Source organism: Bradysia coprophila, assembly GCF_014529535.1.
Source record: "Bradysia coprophila strain Holo2 chromosome X unlocalized genomic scaffold, BU_Bcop_v1 contig_173, whole genome shotgun sequence".
In the NCBI taxonomy this organism is placed as follows: domain Eukaryota; kingdom Metazoa; phylum Arthropoda; class Insecta; order Diptera; family Sciaridae; genus Bradysia; species Bradysia coprophila.
Genome location: NW_023503302.1, coordinates 4271160 through 4290765, shown reverse-complemented (window position 1 = coordinate 4290765; position 19606 = coordinate 4271160). Strand labels below are relative to the sequence as shown.

Here is a 19606-nt window from a genome sequence, read left to right as displayed (position 1 = left end):
TTCGGTGCATTGGACAAATTTGACCACACAATAAAAATTAAACTAAATTTTTGGTCTCATTTTCTAGCACAATCTGATGCCAAACCATGATGGAAGACACAGTACCGCATGGGACCAATATAATTCTGTATTTATTGAGACTATTTTGACTAACTTTCAAAAGCAAAAAAAAATAGTTAGTCTCGATATTAGTACATATCACTCCCTACTCTTGGAGCCTAACCTACATACAATAACAAAAAAAAAATGAAAAAGAAAATAAAACACGCAACTCAACATATGATTTCTGTTAACCAAACGAAAAAGAAAGGAAGAATATATCCATCAGTTCGTTGTTTTTGTTGTGCTCTAACACCGAATTTTTATATATGATTTATATATTATATACGAATTGGTTGTTACATATAATTTCTGGATTATAAAAGTCGGTCTATACTTGGATTTAAGCTCAGTCCATCTTCACATTTGTTGCATAACGGACAAATTTGCTGATTTGTTGTTAAGTTGGGGCGGTACAATAAAACGTAATTGTTTATCGTAAACGTAAACCGTGATTATATTCTCTAATTCTGTAATTTTGATTACTTTTAAAGTGGTTAAAATTCTTTTGTGACCGATTCAACAAAATTTCGTCTTTTTTTACTCGTTTAAGTGTGAACGTTTAGGAATATATAAGTCAGAATGGTGAGTAGCTTATCAATTTAACAATTTACTGTGTAACTACTCTAAGAGGTGATTCTTGCTTTTTAATCAACAATTTGTTAGTATGGTATACAGACAACACTTATGCCGGTTTCAATTTGTAATCAATAAACCCTGGTGACAAAAAAAATTAGATTAGCTCTAGTTGATTTAATAAAATGTACGCTAAAATAAATGAAGTAAAAGATTTTGTAGCAAATACTTCGCGATGCGGAGCAAGAAAAATTTAATGATCACATCGCGATACTCTTGAAACTAGTCCAGCTAGTCCATTTAAACCGATGATTGTTTGTTTAAATCTAATACGTTTGCTTGACTCGCTCGTTCGTTCGTTCTTGATCTAATTTTTAATTTTTTAATGAAATTTCGAAGGACTTTTAGTCAAATAAACTGATGATATGACATTTGGGGCACAAATGCATGTAAGTCAGGTTTGAACTTCCGAATTGGCGATTGATTTATTATCTTTAGCTAGTGTTATATCCGTCAATATTTACGCCATCCATTATGTCGCTTATGCAGGAACTGTATTTCTGATTACTCGATGAATAGGAATAAGCTCAACTGTAACTGAAATTGGTGGAACTGAGTCCTCATTGGAAAACGTCTTTTTATTTTTGAAGAATGAAATTTGCCAGCCGGTGGGACTTTGGCCACATTTTTATCTTTCCTCATCATTTATCCATAAGAAGAGAGAAAAATATGTCCAAAGTCACCTCCGCTGGATAATTTCTTACGACTTTTTTCTTCTTCAAAATTTCTTTGAATTTTCAAAAACAATTTTTCCATTATAGGAATTCTCATGAGAATCGTACCCATAAGAATGCGAGCATAACAATACGTTAGATTTCTCTGAGGTATAGAAGTCAAAAGTTGAACACACTTAGGGATGGGAGACGTTCAAATTTATCAATAATATCAATCGATAGAAATTATCGATAATCGATTAATCATATCGTTATCGATAATTTGATAATTATCAAAATATCGAAATTCGATAATTATCAAAATATCGATATTTTGATATTTTTCTGAAAATTCATGATAATATACCGATATATCGGAATATATCGATTAATATCTGAATTTCGGACCGAAATATCGATATATCGAGTTATCGATATCTTGATAATTATCAAAATATCAATAATTATCGATTATCGATATTTTTTTGATAATTTTCGATAAAAAAAGTTGATAATTATCGATTATCTATAATTACCGATAATCATTATCATTATCGACCATGCCTAAACACACTGCTTTCGAGCCAATATATTTCAACAATCTATCCTCGAATGTCGTCCAATGTCTTCGGAGCTCTCACACCTCTAAATCGACCAACTGATAAATACCCCTACAGCGATATAAAGCGTAATGTAGGTCGTTTGAATTTTTGAAAAAAAAATCAAGTCTTTCACTAGAAAATCCTTCGCAAACTTCACCCAACCCCTGCTTTCAACAATTACAACTTAATAAACAACAAATGCTTTGTGTATCTATAGGCCATCGAACGTAATTAATAAATTACATTTAAACACCACCTTGATATCAGAAAAAAATTACCAAATGAATAACGGACACTCCTAGTAAGTGGTTATTCATATCGATTCCATACAGTTGGTGTACTTCACTCCTTTTCGCCAATAACATACATTTTCGTTGTGTTTACTCTTTACAATACCTCAGCTATATAGTCAACCGCATGTCGAATGTGTATGAAAATATAGACTCATGTATCTAATGGAATTTACTGAAATTGAAAATGTATTAACCAAAAAACTGGTACAATGTGGCACGATAATCGAAAATTCTTCAATGAACACTCTTTTTTCCCATCATAAAATATAAATTGTTTTATAATAAAAATAATAATAAAAAAAAGAAGAAACAGAAAAACAAGAATCAGAAAATGTTTTGATTATATCTAACATGCGGTTCAATTTTCCGTATCTATATAACCGTTGTCGATTACCATATGATTTTTAATTCAATTGATTTGTTCATTCAGGATGATTATATTTATTCAACGATGGATTTTCTTGTATACTACTGCTTGTATACGCTGTACGAGTGGCATAAAATTCTCATAAATTAAAAAAGTTATTGTTTTCATCGCAAACAACTGCAATGACTATCTAAAAAAATTAGTATAAAGGAATTCAGTTTTATTGATCCCATATTTTATGGTCACAATTATGTGGAATATAAAAAAAGAGGTTTAGTGTCCAGTCCATACATACACATATACGATTAACATCGACTCACTTACGTAAAAAAATAATTGATTTTAAATTGAAACAGCCAATAAGAAGAGAATAGCAAATTTCAACAAGCACGGCCAGCTCACGGTCGGGACGAATCTAATCGAGCGACTTCTTATTTTTTCAATCAATTTTACACGCACCTATATTCATAACTGGGACATTTAAATATTTAAATATTTAAATATTTCGTGTCCTATCGTCTGCAAGCTCCTTGGACCATGGTTCACATGGTCTCCATGTAGACACGGCACTGCGGGACATTTAATATAAAGCGCCTAATACGTTTAGGCTTACGATGTCTTTAGTTTTACTATTCTTTGACGGCGGATATATGACTACATCTGCTCTATTACTTCTTTTGATTGAAGAATTTTCAACGGATCAGTGCTTTACATACATTTTGATATATATCTAAAGTCTATCTTGACGTAGATAACAGATGACATACTCATTCTTTGTGATGATCTCTTACATATCATGGCAAGTAGGCAACCAAAATGCATAGACAGAAAGAAAATCTATAAATATTCGAATATTATACAATGCTTCACTTGAACCTAGAAGGAACTTCGAATTATTCAATTTTACTTTAACTTTAACTTTAATTGACGATGGGCTTACCTTTATTGCTTGAACATACTCACACACGTAAATAAATTTCGAATCTTCCAACAATTCGACTTTAAAACAAAACATTTTCAGTCAGGAATATTAAATGAAGAATGTGCTGCGTGATACGGCTTACAACTTCCGCTCAGCATAATAACAACAGAGGAAAAAAAAACTGGAATAATTTCTTTCGAATTGATTAATTAACTGTATTCAAATTGTAAATCTAGAGCTGGACATAAATTAATACAAAAGCAAAACAACTTGCCATTAATTTTCGTGAGCATATGTGATTAGTCGGACCAATTTATTCCGAAACTAATAATACGACCGTTTACAAAACCGTCCAATTAATTTTGAAGATGACGTAGGTAGGACTTAAATGTCAACCGAATATATTCGTCTTATAGAAAATGATTAAAATTTAAGAAAATCGATCTCAAAAATTGAAACCCATTGTTTGTACAACGATTTTGGTTTCTGTTTTTTTTTTCTCATTATACCTAGATACAAAATGTGGGTGTGTTATCGTTTTCATTTCCGTTCCATACGGCAATTGCAATGGATTATTAAAACAATGTCGAATAAAAATTTGAGAAATTCATATTTTTTCGATTTAATATTAAATGGTATATCAAAAGGCATAACAGCCATGGGAGTCATAATAGTCATTCGTCTTCATGTTTATGATGATCTAATTTCTTTGATCATTCTATCATTCATTTACTGTTTAACCAATGGAACATTACAATTTGGAATCTTTTTTTATTGAAAATTAAATTTCCTATAAAGTGTACAAAATTGTCCGCTTCTTTTGGATATGTTAAAATAAATAAAATTAAGAGACTGATTAGCCATAGGAGACCCCATGTAATTATCCGTTTGAGTGTAAATAGATAATTGAATTTTACGACAGAAATGAATCAATTAATAATTGAGAGATTAATTTAAACTGTTCAAATGAAACGAATTCTTAAATTGAAAAATTGTCATGCTCCATAATAAGCTTATGGCGTGAGTATGAGTATACAACACAGTATTATATTTGCAATTTCGTCTTACATGGGCTTGGATCGGGCTCGGTTTAAATGATTCAAATCAATTCATGTTGATCCGAACCGGATTTCAACCCGAACCTGAACTATGATTTCAAGTTCAACCCGAACTTTACCTAAAACTGAAATTTTCGATTTCGGGCTCAACGCGAATCTGAATTTTTCGGGCTTGGCCCGATAGTGATCTGTACCTGAAATGTTCAGGTTGCATCAGGTCGGGTTCGTGTTATCTGAACGTTTTACACCATGAATAACAAATTTCCACAAAAAAGTCGGGTTAGATAGATAGATTAGAGTTTGGGAGGCTTCTTCAAGAGGCAGGAACCCAGATCAAAGATCCTCATCATCATCATCATCATCATCATCATCACCACCACCACCATCATTGTTCACTGACCCTAATACTTCTATCAGAGAAATTTCCCTGTTTACGATAAGAAGTCGCTACGGCATTTGCAATCTAATGATGGTAGATCCTCATCTTGGAGTTTATAATGGGAAAATAGCTATTACATGCTGAAGGAGTTTTATTTTAAAAGAAGGATCCGAAAAGCGTATAATCTTATTCGTGGCCAAAGTGTAGAAGTTGTTAACAAATAATAAGAATTGACTTCTTAAAAAAATCGCTGATTCATTTTTTGTCGAAAATTATTTGCATTTAATTATACAAGTAGCATACTTCAAACAAACATTATTACACAAAAAAGCAAAACCTTATGTTCCTCACGTTCATTGAACGTTTCTGTAATAATTTTGTACACAGAAAATGGTTTATGTATTCGTTTGCGTGATGTCGTTGGTAATAAAAGCCGGTAAATTATTCAAAACTAAAACTCAACACACAAAAAAAAAAAACAATTTTCAGTTCACTTTTAAACGAAACATTAAAAGATGCCCCCATGCCGATTGCCTGACGGATTATAGTTTTCAATTTGATTAGATGGGTGATGTCATTTCGATATTTGGAAAGTCCGATATAATAATAGGTTCAACCAATCGAGTGGCATTGACCCGTATATGCCAATTCATTTGAACTAGAAAGGGATAATATTTGAAGAAATCAGTTATGGATATGTCTAACCGATTTGGGCTCAACACAGTGCTCCTGCTCAAGGGTGTGACATTCCGGCGTAAGTCATGTTACACAATATAACTGTAACTCAGTCAATACAGTAGTTAATGACATGGTTTTTTTCTGCAAATTACAGTGAACGACATCTCAAATGTCTCACTGTCAGATTTTTCTGAGAATTTTATTGTGTCATTGCAAATTCACAATGACATTCTCTGAAAAAAATGACAATGAGACATTTGAGATGTCGTTCACTGTATCAAAAATGATGAGGATAGAAATATTGCAGAATAGCCGAAAATTATTGTGATTGTTTTTTTGAGCTACATCCAAAAATGTGGAGCTTCGTGTCACAAAATCAATCTGCAGAGTGTTTAAAGTGAATATGGTATTAAGAATATTTCAGACACAACATGAACAGATTCACCATATTAAGGTTGATTGCATAAATTTTGCAAACATCCGTGACTCTGACATATGCGAAGTGCTTTTTAACGTTACAATTGCGAAACGGACTATTTCTAACATTAGCACTATCCCACAGCGCGAAGCTATTATACTAATCGCGAGTTTAAAGTGAATGTCAAAAAGAGTTTTCCCCCATCGAACTCAGTTAAATTAACATATCACCCATCGAAAAACATTGTTTAATTTTCATTTTCTTCGCTCTTTTAATGTATCTGATGGAGAGAAACGATTTATTCTATCATCTTGTCGCCAATCCTCAGTACAATCGAGTTTGTTACTTTTTCTCAGAATCTTCTACTTCATTAGTTTTATCATGCATTTTGTTATTATAAAAGACATCACAAAACAAAACTCATCATCTAATTTTGTCGATTCTGTCCGTAACAGCTGACATGACCGCCCGGAATTTATGTTGTGTACGTATTCGAAGACTTTACGTCAACGAACTGCTGAAAAATATTCTTAAATTCTTAATTGCTACACTTACAATTTTTGCAGACTACGCTTCACTGTTGCAATGTTTTCATTTTCAACATTCCAAATGCCAAACAATTAATAACGTCTGGCACTCCTCTATTTATGGATATCTTAAATCCAATTTTCGCTTATTAACCTCGAGTCAATAGCATAGCAAAAATATGCTAAAGAACGAAGAAAAAATATTTTTGTTTGTTTTTCTTACAACAATTATTATTGTTGTTGCCTCTTCATTTAGGTTTACAAATCATCTGCAAAATGAAATAAATCAGGCAGACTTATTACTTGCAAGCACATAATATTCTGGTTTCAGTACTGAGCATCGTACATTTATTCGCTGTGTGGTGTTCGTGTAGGCGTTTTACGTCTAAAGGGCGAAAAACAGCATGTGTGTACAATTAGAGGCTCCTGGTTTAATATGCATTGTTTGCGAAAATTTATTCTTCCCGACTTAATCTGTAGCTTAAAATGGGTTACACCTTCCATCTAATGCAAATAAGATTGAACCAAAGATTTCCGATTATTTTGTGTGATTCATTTCGACAAAAATGTAATTTCGTTGTATTATATACACAAAAATATCGTTGAACTCTGTCTATTTAAATACGGAAAATATTTGGAATTATTTATTATACCCTCTAACACATAATACGGCGGTATCTGAGTTGTAGTTACATTATTCAAAACCTCTTGTTGATGAATATGGAATGGATGATATATATATCCATTAAACCCACATAAGTTGATTAGAATTTTCAAATTTTTGAAATATATTCCATCGATGGTCCAATAAATATTCTTTTTATGATTTTATCGGTCATTGCCAGGAGGAAGGTGACACTTGATCGATTAAAAAACGATTAGGTCCTACTCTAAATTTTCAGAAAACTTTGATTGGAAGATATTTCACGCTTAGAATATAGGTTAGAGATGATAGAGATTCCCAAAACTGGTAAAAAACCCAGCCCGACATGAACCCGACTCGATTTAGTTATACCAGGCTTTCGGACTCTCGCGTTTCAAAAATGAAGTTCGAGTCGGGCTCGGGTTTCGTGTTCATGGGGTTTCGGTTATCGGGTTTCGAGAATTTAATTCGTACTTAATCCGGTCAGGTCGGTCTGGAACCGATCATCTCTAATATAGATATACCTATGTGGTTGTGGTGGTGTTCAATTTCATACGATGTATTTCAACATTGTTTACTGATTACTTACTTCAGCCGAGGTACTTAATTTAGAATTGGTATTTTTGTATATAGACACTGTGGTATATTCTCCTACAAGGAAAATATGAAAAGATAATTTCGATAATTTCTTTTTGTTGATCCTCGTTTTTCTGCCGAGTTTGCTATAATGTACTATGCACATACAGTAGAAGCTCCGAAATTTATTCTAGTGAAATGTGGGCAAAGTCAAATTATCGATTTCCCATCCATATATTTTGGCAGTTCTCAATATTTTTCTGTTCAGCTACACTCCATATGTACTAGATTCGACAATTCGATATCTGACTGTACTTAAATAGTCATCGCTATTATTACACCGTCCAAACAAATTATGTGGATGCAATAAAGAGCAAATACGTTCGTCAAGTGCTGCGTTTTTTACTATCGTATTAAATTGAGGCCGCCTTTTATGTTAACATTTAAAATACGCATCACAACGTACACAATACGTTCACACATGCTTAGCTATTTAAATATTTTCTGTTTATGTGCCTCTATGGATGAATGAACTTAACGAAAATATTTATCTTTTATTACAAACAGAGGGAATGCATTTCAGTACATATTGGACAAGCTGGTGTTCAGATTGGTAACGCATGCTGGGAATTATACTGCTTGGAACATGGCATCCAGCCTGATGGACAGGTAGTAATTTTGTACATTAGCTGTTTAAACGGGTAAACATTTCGATCGCGAAAATTGAACTAATAAATTATTTCCGTTCAGATGCCTTCGGACAAGACCATCGGTGGCGGTGACGATTCATTCAATACATTTTTCAGTGAAACAGGTTCGGGTAAACATGTACCACGGGCCGTGTTTGTTGATCTAGAACCAACTGTAGTCGGTATGTATTTTTATCGACATGATTGTTGGCTTTATGCTGAACAGAAAATTGATTTTCTATTTAATAGATGAGGTTCGTACGGGAACATATCGTCAACTGTTCCATCCGGAACAGTTAATCACCGGAAAAGAAGATGCTGCTAACAATTATGCTCGTGGTCACTACACCATCGGCAAAGAAATCGTCGATTTGGTATTGGATCGAATTAGAAAATTAGCTGATCAATGTACCGGGCTACAAGTATGAATTTTGGGTGAAAATATATTTTTAACTGAGTGTTAATTCCGGTTTCATCTTTAGGGTTTCCTTGTATTCCACTCATTTGGTGGCGGAACAGGCAGTGGATTTACGTCCCTCTTGATGGAACGGTTGTCGGTTGACTATGGTAAAAAAAGTAAATTGGAATTCTCGATTTACCCAGCACCACAGGTAGGTCGATTAACTTATATATCGGAACATAATTTCAATTTCGTGTTAAATGAAGTACGAACATTGCGTCATTTATTTACGAATGTATCGATTGAATTTCCATTTACTGGAATAAATTTAATTTTAGTCGTACATAGACTAGACTATTGACCTCATAATGAAATACTCATTTGGTGTATTGTGATTGAATTGGGCTAATAAAATTTACATTTTTATAAAATACCAAAATGCATGTTCGGACATAATTGGCATTTGGAATAAAGATTTACGAATTCTGATTTCCTATTTTAAAAGAAAAAAAAATCCGAAAACTTCTTTTTTGTTATTTTTGAAGCCAAAACTTCCAGTGTATACATAACATCACTACGTAAATTTTGCCATTTTCACGCATATAATCAATGGATTAGCAACACGTCTTGATAACCCATTTTATTCAAGACCCGTACAAAGTATTGGTCGTATAATATTGAAACTCTTAATTGAATGTGTGAGAATAGTGTATCACAATGGTCATTCCGCAATTCAGTGTTGCCATACATCATTGATAACTCCATATATGATTTTCTGAAAATTCAAATGTATGACCGACCGTCTGAAGGGGTGGTACAGCTTAAATTTAACTTCTGAAATAGTAAAAACCCGATTCTTTTGCTGAAAAAATTACTTTCATGTCGAGGTACAAACAATGTTTTGTGCACAGGACAACTGAAATAGACAAACACCAAATAAATCACTTCGACGACCAATCAAATAATGAAGTAGTCTACCACAACTCGTGCGAGAAAATACATAAGCTAGATTGTCGTATTTCAGTTGTCCGGTGCAAAAATGCGTTTTTCTTGAGTTAAAGTTTTTTTTAATTTTGAAAATATTTGAGATTTTTTAGAGTATAACAGTCATCGATGTTCCCAGCTAATAGAGTGATTCCAGGTTATGATATTTTGACACAAAATTCGCCAATCACTTATCGAATTCAAATTTTGCGCCAAAATATCATATACGATATACTTAATCACTTAATTGACTGAGACAATGAGAATGTACGTAGAAGTCCGTATAGTAAACACACTGCTGCCTTTACTAGAATTCATGTTTTAAGTATGCCAAATCCTACGGGTCTGTGTAGCCATAATTTTACTATAATTTTTATGAAAATCACACAATAACTCTAACCCAATCTATTGCTGGAATAATGTTCTGTAATATGAAAAACGACCGCATTATTATGAACATTGTGAACGATCAATTCAGCACGAAAAACAGCATTTAAAACGCTCGTAAATTAATCGGTTACACGGCTTGTAACATAACACGAACAGGTATTTCGAACATAAATTTACTGGTTTAACATCTTCGTAAAGGCATTCGCTTTTATGTGCGTATGTAGTGTGTATATTATGCTACAAGGGTTTTAATATCTCGAACGCATCGATAATTTATAATACCAAGAAGATATGGAAAATTGATGTTGTAAGACTTAATATCACATAAAGTCTTTGAATGTTGCAGATCAGTCCTTTTGTTTAGGATGATGGTACAGTAATTACACGGATTTTAAATTCGTAGAGCTGATGTTTTCCAGCAGAGATCCTAAATTTCTCTTTCGTTGCGGGTGGCTATTCATCTTTTATCGATAACGACTACAAAAATTAAGAACAAGCTCTGAATGCAAAAACTCAAATATAGCAAAGACTTGTCATATCAAAAGAAGTAATAGATCTGATAATGATAACGATTCTGTTGACAGTCACCTATAGTTTTCTATCTTTGAAAACCTCAACAATGATGTGACATTATATAGTTCTCGTTGTGTCCTCTACAGTAATTAAACGGGGTTTCCTATATTGTTGACTGACTCACCATCTTCTTAATACTCAACAACAAAAGGCACTAACACCTTCTGGCATTGAATTCTTTTAACTCAATGAAAACTTTATTTGTGAGAAACCAAAACAATTTTTTTTAAATTTTTTCGACGTCTTTATATTGCATCTTTTGGAACTCGGTCCTGCGCAAGTCCAATTGGCTAAACCAATTTTTTTTTTGTAATCATACCAGACTATGTTCGTAGGTTGAGAGTGAGAGTATTTTGATTTTGTGTAAACAATGTGCAAACACCGGATTGTTGTCATCAAAGCAAAATCATTGATTATTCTTTCGTATTAACGTAACCATGGGTGCAGGAGCAACAAAAAATCTGAAAAAAGTGGATATTGAAATTTATTTTTGGTATGGCGGAAATGGTGATGTCGGTCATGTATCGCTGTACATTGTTGAGTCATTTCTCTACATAAGTTTTTGGCCAGAAACATCAACAAAACCGACTAAGTCCGTTGGATCCGTGAGCAACACGTACGCCGAAGACAAAAGGTATGGGGATATAAGCAAACCGTTTCGTGTTGTCATTTTGAGAGTGAATTAATGAACTCATCTTCAGGGAAGAAGGTAGAGAAGCTGACTATGTGCTAAAAGCAACCATTGACCTAGACTTAAAAGCCATGGAAGAGTTTTGGAGCGATGCTAAAGAACATAACTATTCATACATTGGCAACCACAGCTCCGATGCCGTGATGAAAGTGTTACAGTCTGGTAACGATGAATTTTTTCTCGCACCGACTCCGTTTATCCAGGTACGAGAGCCGAATTCAAACTGGACGCAAGGTGACTACATTATTTGGATTCGAGAAAAAATTACAAGCTTTCGACTGCAAGGTGTTAAACGTGGCTTACGATGAACATGAATTTGTGGATAGTGTTTTGTAAATTCAAAAATTTTAAACGGGAATTGTGAAATTTGTTGCTTGTCTTCATGTATACTCTCTTGAATACAAAGTTGTTGTGTCTTTTCAAATCAATCTTTAAAAAAAACGATCGATAGAAAATCTTATTGAATTTTTTAAATTAATCTGGACAACTTGGAACATGGACAATGTCTGACACACGTGCAATAAAAGAAAGAAATACTTCTTTCTAATAAATTTGATGCAATAGTAGATTACATTGGATGCTGCGAAAGTAATTCATTACATACAGTCTTTAACATTTCAAATGTCTCACTGTCAAATTTGCCTGAGAGTTTCATTGTGTTATTGAGAATTCACAATGAAATTCTTTGAAAAAAATGACAGTGAGACATTTGAAATGTTAAAGCCTGTAAGGTAACCATTTTGTAATAAAAGAAAAAGCCTTAAGTGTGTCTCTTTCGGTGACTAGACTTTACGAAAAAGACACGAATGAGAATCACAAAGCTTTTTCCGAATTAATGAACTACTCAGCAGCATTTGATGTATCTCGGTTTATGTCCTGCCTTCGCATTAGGAAACCTGCTGTGTAATGGTAAACTTTCGGAAGGGATAGACAATAATATAGTAATTTGTGCACCGGCATACGGTGTACCTAAAGGAGTATTTATCACTTGTTGACATTTATAACTATGGCACATCTCATACAGTTGTGAAATGGGTATTTTGTAACCATAGCTTGTGTGTTAGTTCTTGTACATATTCGTAAACTCGACATATAAGCTTTACATTTCATCTCTAGTTATGTAAACACCTGTCCCTTCGTTAGTCGGACCATTCATACGCTCAGTGCTTATGTTCTGTTGTCGCATTATCAGATGTAAGTGTTAGCAGATGTCTGCTTAACGTAGAATTTGAAAACTTCAAATTTACGTTCAATTTAGACTAATTTTTCGTGTGAGCGTTTCATTCCTCGAAGAGCGTAATTCTGATTCATCGACTGAATCATTTGTAAGATTTGGTTATACAGGCTACAGTCACCAGACTTTTTTTTTGTTTATTGCTGCTATACAATGAATTAATAAGAATATTTAAAAAAGAAAAATAAACCGAAACTCTCTGGCGTCCAACTGAGTTTTTCGCTTTTCACATAATTTTCGTTTATTGAGCTCAAATTTACCAAACCTCAAAATATTTATCAATACATTCTTCGACAATTAAACAACCGTAAAATCGTTTATTTTGTGTATATATTTGAAAATTACATTTGAACAGAACGTACAACGTATTCCAGTAAATAAAAGGAAATTATTCCGAAAAAAACGAAACATATTCCGGGCGTGGGTTATCATATTTTCAAGATAACTTTACTCGATGTTTGTGTAGAGCACACTGGAAAATTGGCGAAACAGAATTTATGAATTACAAAAACATGCACTTTCAAAATCGACTATCTAAACGATACTAACGCAACTGTACAGCACTCCATCGATGACTTTCTGAACAATTTCACAGGCTGCATTCGACGTAGTGTCGGTCAATCTGCAATCACACCCAAACGGACTCTCATACTTTTTCAAATTCTTTCTCATTCTCTGGCTCTAGAAAATGTTAGTTAAAATATTGTGAGGATAGTGCCAGTGACAAATGTTTTCGAGATTTCGAGACATAACATTCTCAAAAATAAGAACGAGCATCCACAGAACGTAATCTGATTGCCAGAAACTTTTTTGCTCCTGACAAGATTTCCTTCTCTTCGATTAAGTATTCTCACTGGAATAGCCTCAAAAAACAACACGTACCCTACGGATAATAGCCTCGGAGTCCAAATTTTGTTACATTTTTAGAATGTTTTGTAGGGATAAAAAGTTGAAAAGTAGAGTTTTCGCGTCGATTTTGTTGAAGGCGAGACGAAGCCGAGGTTAATAAACACACGAAAATGAAACTTTACATTTGTATCTCGAGTTATGTAATGGATTTTATATGTTCAGGGCGTCGAAAGAAGCGCTTGGCACATGAAAAGTACTGTTTTCGACGCATGTAACATGGAATAATACTATTAGATGCTTTTGAAAACTAAACAAATTTTATTGTTTTCCCTAGGTGTGTAATAAGCCACTTTCGACCATTGGGAAAGCACAAAAATGAAATGGTTTTTCCTTTTTATTGATAAATAAATTGCCCAACATCTTTTTGACTAGCACAGGAATTTTGACTAGCATTCTATATCCGTTGAACATACGTTGTTTGTAAAGATGCTATTTAATTTACGCAAGTGAAAGCAAAGAAAAATATCACGGCTATGTCTAGGATCTTAATGCACATTTCTATTCACTAGGAGGAATAATTACGAACACTGACCATTTTTAATTACAACCAAGGCACCGTTAACTTCAGTGTGAATGAGTACAATCGTATGTCCGATATTTTTGACTATAAACCACTAAATGATTTACCAGATTTTTTTTTGTGAAACTCATAATGTATACAATGATGTTGAGCGTATTACTAAAAGACGCATAACATACGTTGCTAGACGAGAAAAAATTTGGCAATTAACTTAAACGATTCACTAGCCATTTTTATGTTGTTGTGAAATGTACTCTACTACAGATCTATGTGGTGATAAATACTTTCCGTTTTGAAAAACTACGCTGAAACAATGATCAATTGATATATTACGCATATTACGCTAGGCAACAAATTTTAACTTTTGGAATGTGCACGGATAGTAGTGCATAGTGCATTGAATATGTCCGATGACATTTGTAGTTCCGCTGGAACCATCTCACAAAAAAATAATGAAGAAGCAATGGGAACGGGACAGTTATTGGTGCAATGAGATCAAATAACCACTCTAAGGGTCTTCATTATCTATTGTTACTACAATATCGAAGGCAGACAAAAATTACTCATACAGTATACCTTAGACCTTGTACTAACGATAGGTAGGGGAGACCTATGGAGCTTTTATTTTAACTCACGACACCCGAAATACCTGAGATTCTTACAACGTTTTTTGTGAAGCGGCTGCAGCAGAGACACAGACGTCATTGGGATGCGAGTTTCGCACTCACGCTACAAAACCCATGTTATCCATGTAGATTCAACGATAATGCTAGTATAATTGATTTTTTTTGTAGGTTTACTCAGTCTAGTCAGACCATTAAATAATGTTCCCCAATTATAACCAACAACATAATTGCAGCTGGTTGATATACTAAATTTTCACAATGTTTTCCATTCCATTTAAAAATGAAAATCGTTCGATTGTTTGAAATTTCATTTTCAATTTTTCATTGGAAATTCAATTCGTAACTGAAAGTAATTGACGTGTTGTTTCGTTTTTTATTTTGTTGTTTGGTCGTGGTGACCACATTATTACCGTAAATTTTTAATTAAAACATTCGAATCACACAGGTATCCACAGCGGTTGTTGAACCATATAACTCAATTTTAACTACGCACACAACATTGGAACATTCTGATTGTGCGTTTATGGTCGATAACGAAGCTATTTACGATATTTGTCGACGTAATTTGGATATTGACCGCCCCACTTATACCAATCTGAACCGTCTAATTGGACAGGTATATAAGTCTTTTAATGCGGTTGGCAATACTTACAGTCGACAGGAAATGATTTTTCTTTTTTTTAATTTTCTTTTTAGATTGTTTCGTCGATAACTGCATCTCTTCGTTTTGATGGCGCATTGAACGTTGATCTCACTGAATTTCAAACCAATCTTGTGCCATATCCTCGTATTCATTTCCCTTTGGCAACTTATGCACCGGTAAGAAACTTTTTTTGGATTCAATTGTTTCTGGGTGGATCGAAAGATATGAAAATTTTTGGAAAAATTATCGCAGAAAATGTTTTTGTTTGTACCACGAAATTGAAAATATAAATTAGGGAGGCGCTCCTGAAAAAATCATTCGCGATGTTTGCCCCATATGTCTTATTGCGGAAGTGGGCTTGGAGGATTTTGAATACTTTTTTGGCAAGACTACTTTGCAAATGTGTCGTGGTAGGCCAAATCAACGTATCACATTGTTAATTACAGTCAGAGGCAGTGAAATTTCAGCTGTTTTTCAGCAAAGAAAACTGTTTATACCTTTTAAAACGGTTGAAGATGCTACACGCACGCGCGTGGTAGTGGTAATAATAAACAGTTGTGATTGTTTATGTGGATGTGAAAAACAGCTGAAGCAAATTCATGCTGAAAATTTACTGCCTCCAACTGTTGTTTTCAAGAGCTTTGGTAAGCTTTAAGCTTCTTTTGGATTCCATTGAAAAAGTCGGTTATTCAATATAAGCTCCAAACGTTCGCAATCTATCTATATCTAAGACACAAATGCGACACAACAGAATTACCCTTGAATGATTTCTCAGTTCAATTCGTCAAAAGAATCTGAAAGTTGAAATTCGAAGTTCGAAATTGTTTCGATTGGACTGAGCAATATAAACTCTACTTTGGTCGTTAAATTGAACGATTGAACCCAACTTTCGGAAGGAATCTTCAAGGCTCAAAAGTGTTTTAAATTTAACAACAGCCGAAATTAATTTTTTAAACAAATGGACCGCATCAACAATATATATCATTCCCCCAAGAGATAATAAGTCACCACTCTCAAGGGTTGTAACTCAGAAGGATTTGAGACTTTCAAAACAATATTTGCATTCAGGAATTACTTAGGAATACTCTAAGCCCACGTGGAAGTTGTGAAGAAATCGTAAGTCTCGATATTTCCATTAAGTAATTCTTGTTGCGATATCAGTGACTTGCATGAAGTAGTTACCGCTAGTGAGGGTGATACCGTCCAGGTTGTTGCAGAATTTGTATAGAAAGGGACTTTTTCGTCAACCCTTCCAAAATGTTTATTATTGGCAGATAAATCAGATATTGGCAGACGTGCTTTGGTGATTTTTTAAAGCAAAACTCATGATAGAACGGAAGAAGCAAGTGATTCGGAATCGAGGGGGGACTCACTCCAGTAAATCTTCAGTAAATCACATTAAATCAGAGTAAATCACAGTAAATCACGGTAAATCAACAAAGTCAAAAATGTCGTTTGTATTAAATATGCATCAGCTTGGGTCAATTTGCATCAAGTTGGGCTAGTATATGAATTTAATTTTGTAAATTACTGGGCAAGATGCTTATAAATGATATAAAGTGCCATTAAAAATGTTGTTGTGATTTAATGTGATTTATTTTGATTTAATTTGATTTACTGACTCCGAAGTGAGTCCCCCCTCGTTCGGAATGCACTTTGATTAAAAACAAATTGAAAGATTTAAAAAGGAATCCCAACAATTCTTTGTGTGCACAAAATAATAAATTTTTATGTTCGCTTCATCCGCATTATTGAATTCGATAATCACCATTTTTTACTCGATCAAAAGGTAATATCATCGGAAAAGGCATATCACGAACAGCTAACGGTGGCCGAAATTACCAATGCCTGTTTCGAGCCTGCCAATCAAATGGTGAAATGCGACCCGAGACATGTACGGTGATATTTTTCTTATCTCTATATCCAATTTCAATTTCCATAAAATTTCACGTGCTTCATCTCTCATCGTATGTCGTTCATTTACAGGGAAAATATATGGCATGTTGTATGCTGTACAGGTAATTAACCAAAATTAATTAATTAATTGATTTTTTTTGCGTGTACAATTACTTTTTTTTATTGATAAAAACAGAGGTGATGTTGTACCGAAAGACGTCAATGCAGCTATTGCAACCATAAAAACCAAACGGTCGATACAGTTTGTCGATTGGTGTCCGACTGGCTTCAAGGTCGGCATCAATTATCAACCGCCAACCGTTGTACCCGGCGGTGATTTGGCCAAGGTTCAACGTGCTGTTTGCATGTTATCAAATACCACAGCCATCGCTGAAGCTTGGGCGCGTTTAGATCACAAATTTGATTTGATGTATGCTAAACGTGCTTTCGTACACTGGTACGTGGGCGAAGGCATGGAAGAGGGTGAATTCTCCGAGGCACGTGAGGATTTGGCTGCTTTGGAAAAAGATTACGAAGAAGTTGGCGTCGATTCTACAGAAGAATTGGCCGAAGGAGACGAATACTAGTTTGAGCAAATTGGTGTATTCATCCCTGCCTTTTTCGTGGAACATTTATTGGATCAATAACATTTACGGAAATTAATATTTTAAGTTAAGAGAGAGCACAACACCAAAAATTCATCAGATGCAAAATGAAAATTAATCAATCAATTCAATCACAATGAGTGTTTAATAGTAACTCACATTATGACGGAAAATTTTCTTTGTTCTTCTAACTAAAGCTTGTTTTTTTGAGTTGAGTACATTTTTAATAAACTCTTGGTATATTTGGAATCAGACAAGAAATATGAGTTTTAAAAATTCTATTCGTCTATTAGCGTCATACGATTCTTGTTTCATAAATAACTATTTTAGCAATTTTTCCAGTGTGTCGTGCTACAGTCAAAGGCAGTCAATTTTCAGCATGAATTTGCTTCAGCTGTTTTTCAGCTGATCCACACAAACAATCACAACCGTTTATAAATCTTTATACGGTTTTAACACTACCACGCGCGTGCGTGTAGCAGCTTCAACCGTATAAACAAGGAAAACCAGTTTTGATTGTATGTGTGGATCAGCTGAAAAACAGCTGAAGCAAATTTATGCTGAAAATTGACTGTCTTTGACTATATTAGCAAAATGTTGAAAAATGCGGCATCGTTACCTTTTTCGTTTTTGCAATAGTGCAACCTGAAATAACCGATAAGCGCTGCTGTCTCCCGTTGCAGCTCTAAGTGAAACTGTAACTAAACAAAAAAAATTAGTTCAGACCTTAGAAGTCGTCCATTAATCTCTTCCTCTTATGAACAATCCCTTAGAAAATAATGACGAACATTTCCTACTTAAACGCAGCCCACTGGTAGATTTACTATTCATTGTGTCTCAACAACAGTCTTATAATTCATGAAATTCACAGGCAGTTGCACACACGAGATCAACAGTCAAAAACTCGAAGTTGGGTTCGAATATCGTAGGAAGTTGGGAAGTTGGGATATTCCATTGAAAAGAAATAGTCCCAACAGATTAAAATCATAACTTTTTCCAATAGCGTGGTACCATTACAGTTTTCATCGTATTATGTTGTTTGTTGGTAAGGGTACGTTGTCTGCTTAACAAACGAAGTCCTAGAATTGTCTATCACCGAATTTTTTTAAGTATGACCGCCCATGACTGGACACTTGAACATCCCTAAATATTTTGCTCTCAACATTCCCTTTATTTTCAAAAATATCTTCGTGATAAGCTTGACGGTCAAGCCTTGACCCCGTAACGTATAATCCACGCATTTTAATGTTAATCCAAACATTTATCAACAATATATCAAATAGAGAAGGTAAGTTATAAAATTGACGTCCACACGACAGGAAAACGGAAAGTGGTTGTTAAAAACCAAGTAAAATACTGGTTGAAATTATTGATAGTTCGCTTATTGTCTTGACAATCCTGTAAGAAACGTCTATTTTCTGTTATCGAAAATGACTTTAGAAATAAACAAAACGACAAGCTCTGAATGTTAAAAAAACGAAGTAAAAGATTTGAAAATAGTTACATCAAATGTAGTAATAGATCCCATATGATATGCTTCCGTTAAGAAACCACTTTCTGGTCGTCACTCGCCTAGGAATTCGTCAGAAAGTCAA

General features: G+C 34.1%; 2 protein-coding genes and 1 long non-coding RNA gene across 3 annotated transcripts; 2 read left to right on the top strand and 1 right to left on the bottom strand.

Annotated features, from left to right (window-relative positions):
• Positions 1-441: 441 nt before the first annotated feature.
• On the top strand, positions 442-18272 carry LOC119068248 (tubulin alpha-1C chain-like). The gene is made up of 10 exons (XM_037171780.1): positions 442-684; positions 8419-8520; positions 8602-8722; positions 8790-8962; positions 9023-9151; positions 15313-15483; positions 15564-15686; positions 17300-17404; positions 17497-17528; positions 17603-18272. The coding sequence occupies exons 1-10, from the start codon at positions 682-684 to the stop codon at positions 17991-17993; spliced, it is 1350 nt and encodes a 449-aa protein (XP_037027675.1). The 5' UTR covers positions 442-681; the 3' UTR covers positions 17994-18272.
• Positions 11024-12002, top strand: LOC119068260. Its single transcript, XM_037171800.1, has 2 exons — positions 11024-11521; positions 11589-12002. The coding sequence occupies exons 1-2, from the start codon at positions 11325-11327 to the stop codon at positions 11884-11886; spliced, it is 495 nt and encodes a 164-aa protein (XP_037027695.1). The 5' UTR covers positions 11024-11324; the 3' UTR covers positions 11887-12002.
• On the bottom strand, positions 13061-14606 carry LOC119068266. Its single transcript, XR_005086116.1, has 3 exons — positions 14254-14606; positions 13362-13493; positions 13061-13284 (listed from the first exon to the last, which is right to left on the bottom strand). It is a non-coding gene; the product is annotated as an uncharacterized LOC119068266 (long non-coding RNA).
• Positions 18273-19606: the final 1334 nt, after the last annotated feature.

Bases quoted from the DNA above. Each gene is read 5' to 3' on its own strand.
- LOC119068260 (XM_037171800.1), top strand. From the start codon at position 11,325: ATGGGTGCAGGAGCAACAAAAAATCTGAAAAAAGTGGATATTGAAATT. The intron at 11,522-11,588 runs GTATGGGGATAT...ACTCATCTTCAG, and splicing joins ACGTACGCCGAAGACAAAAG to GGAAGAAGGTAGAGAAGCTG.
- LOC119068248 (XM_037171780.1), top strand. The intron at 9,152-15,312 runs GTAGGTCGATTA...CGAATCACACAG, and splicing joins CGATTTACCCAGCACCACAG to GTATCCACAGCGGTTGTTGA. The intron at 17,405-17,496 runs GTACGGTGATAT...GTTCATTTACAG, and splicing joins TGAAATGCGACCCGAGACAT to GGAAAATATATGGCATGTTG.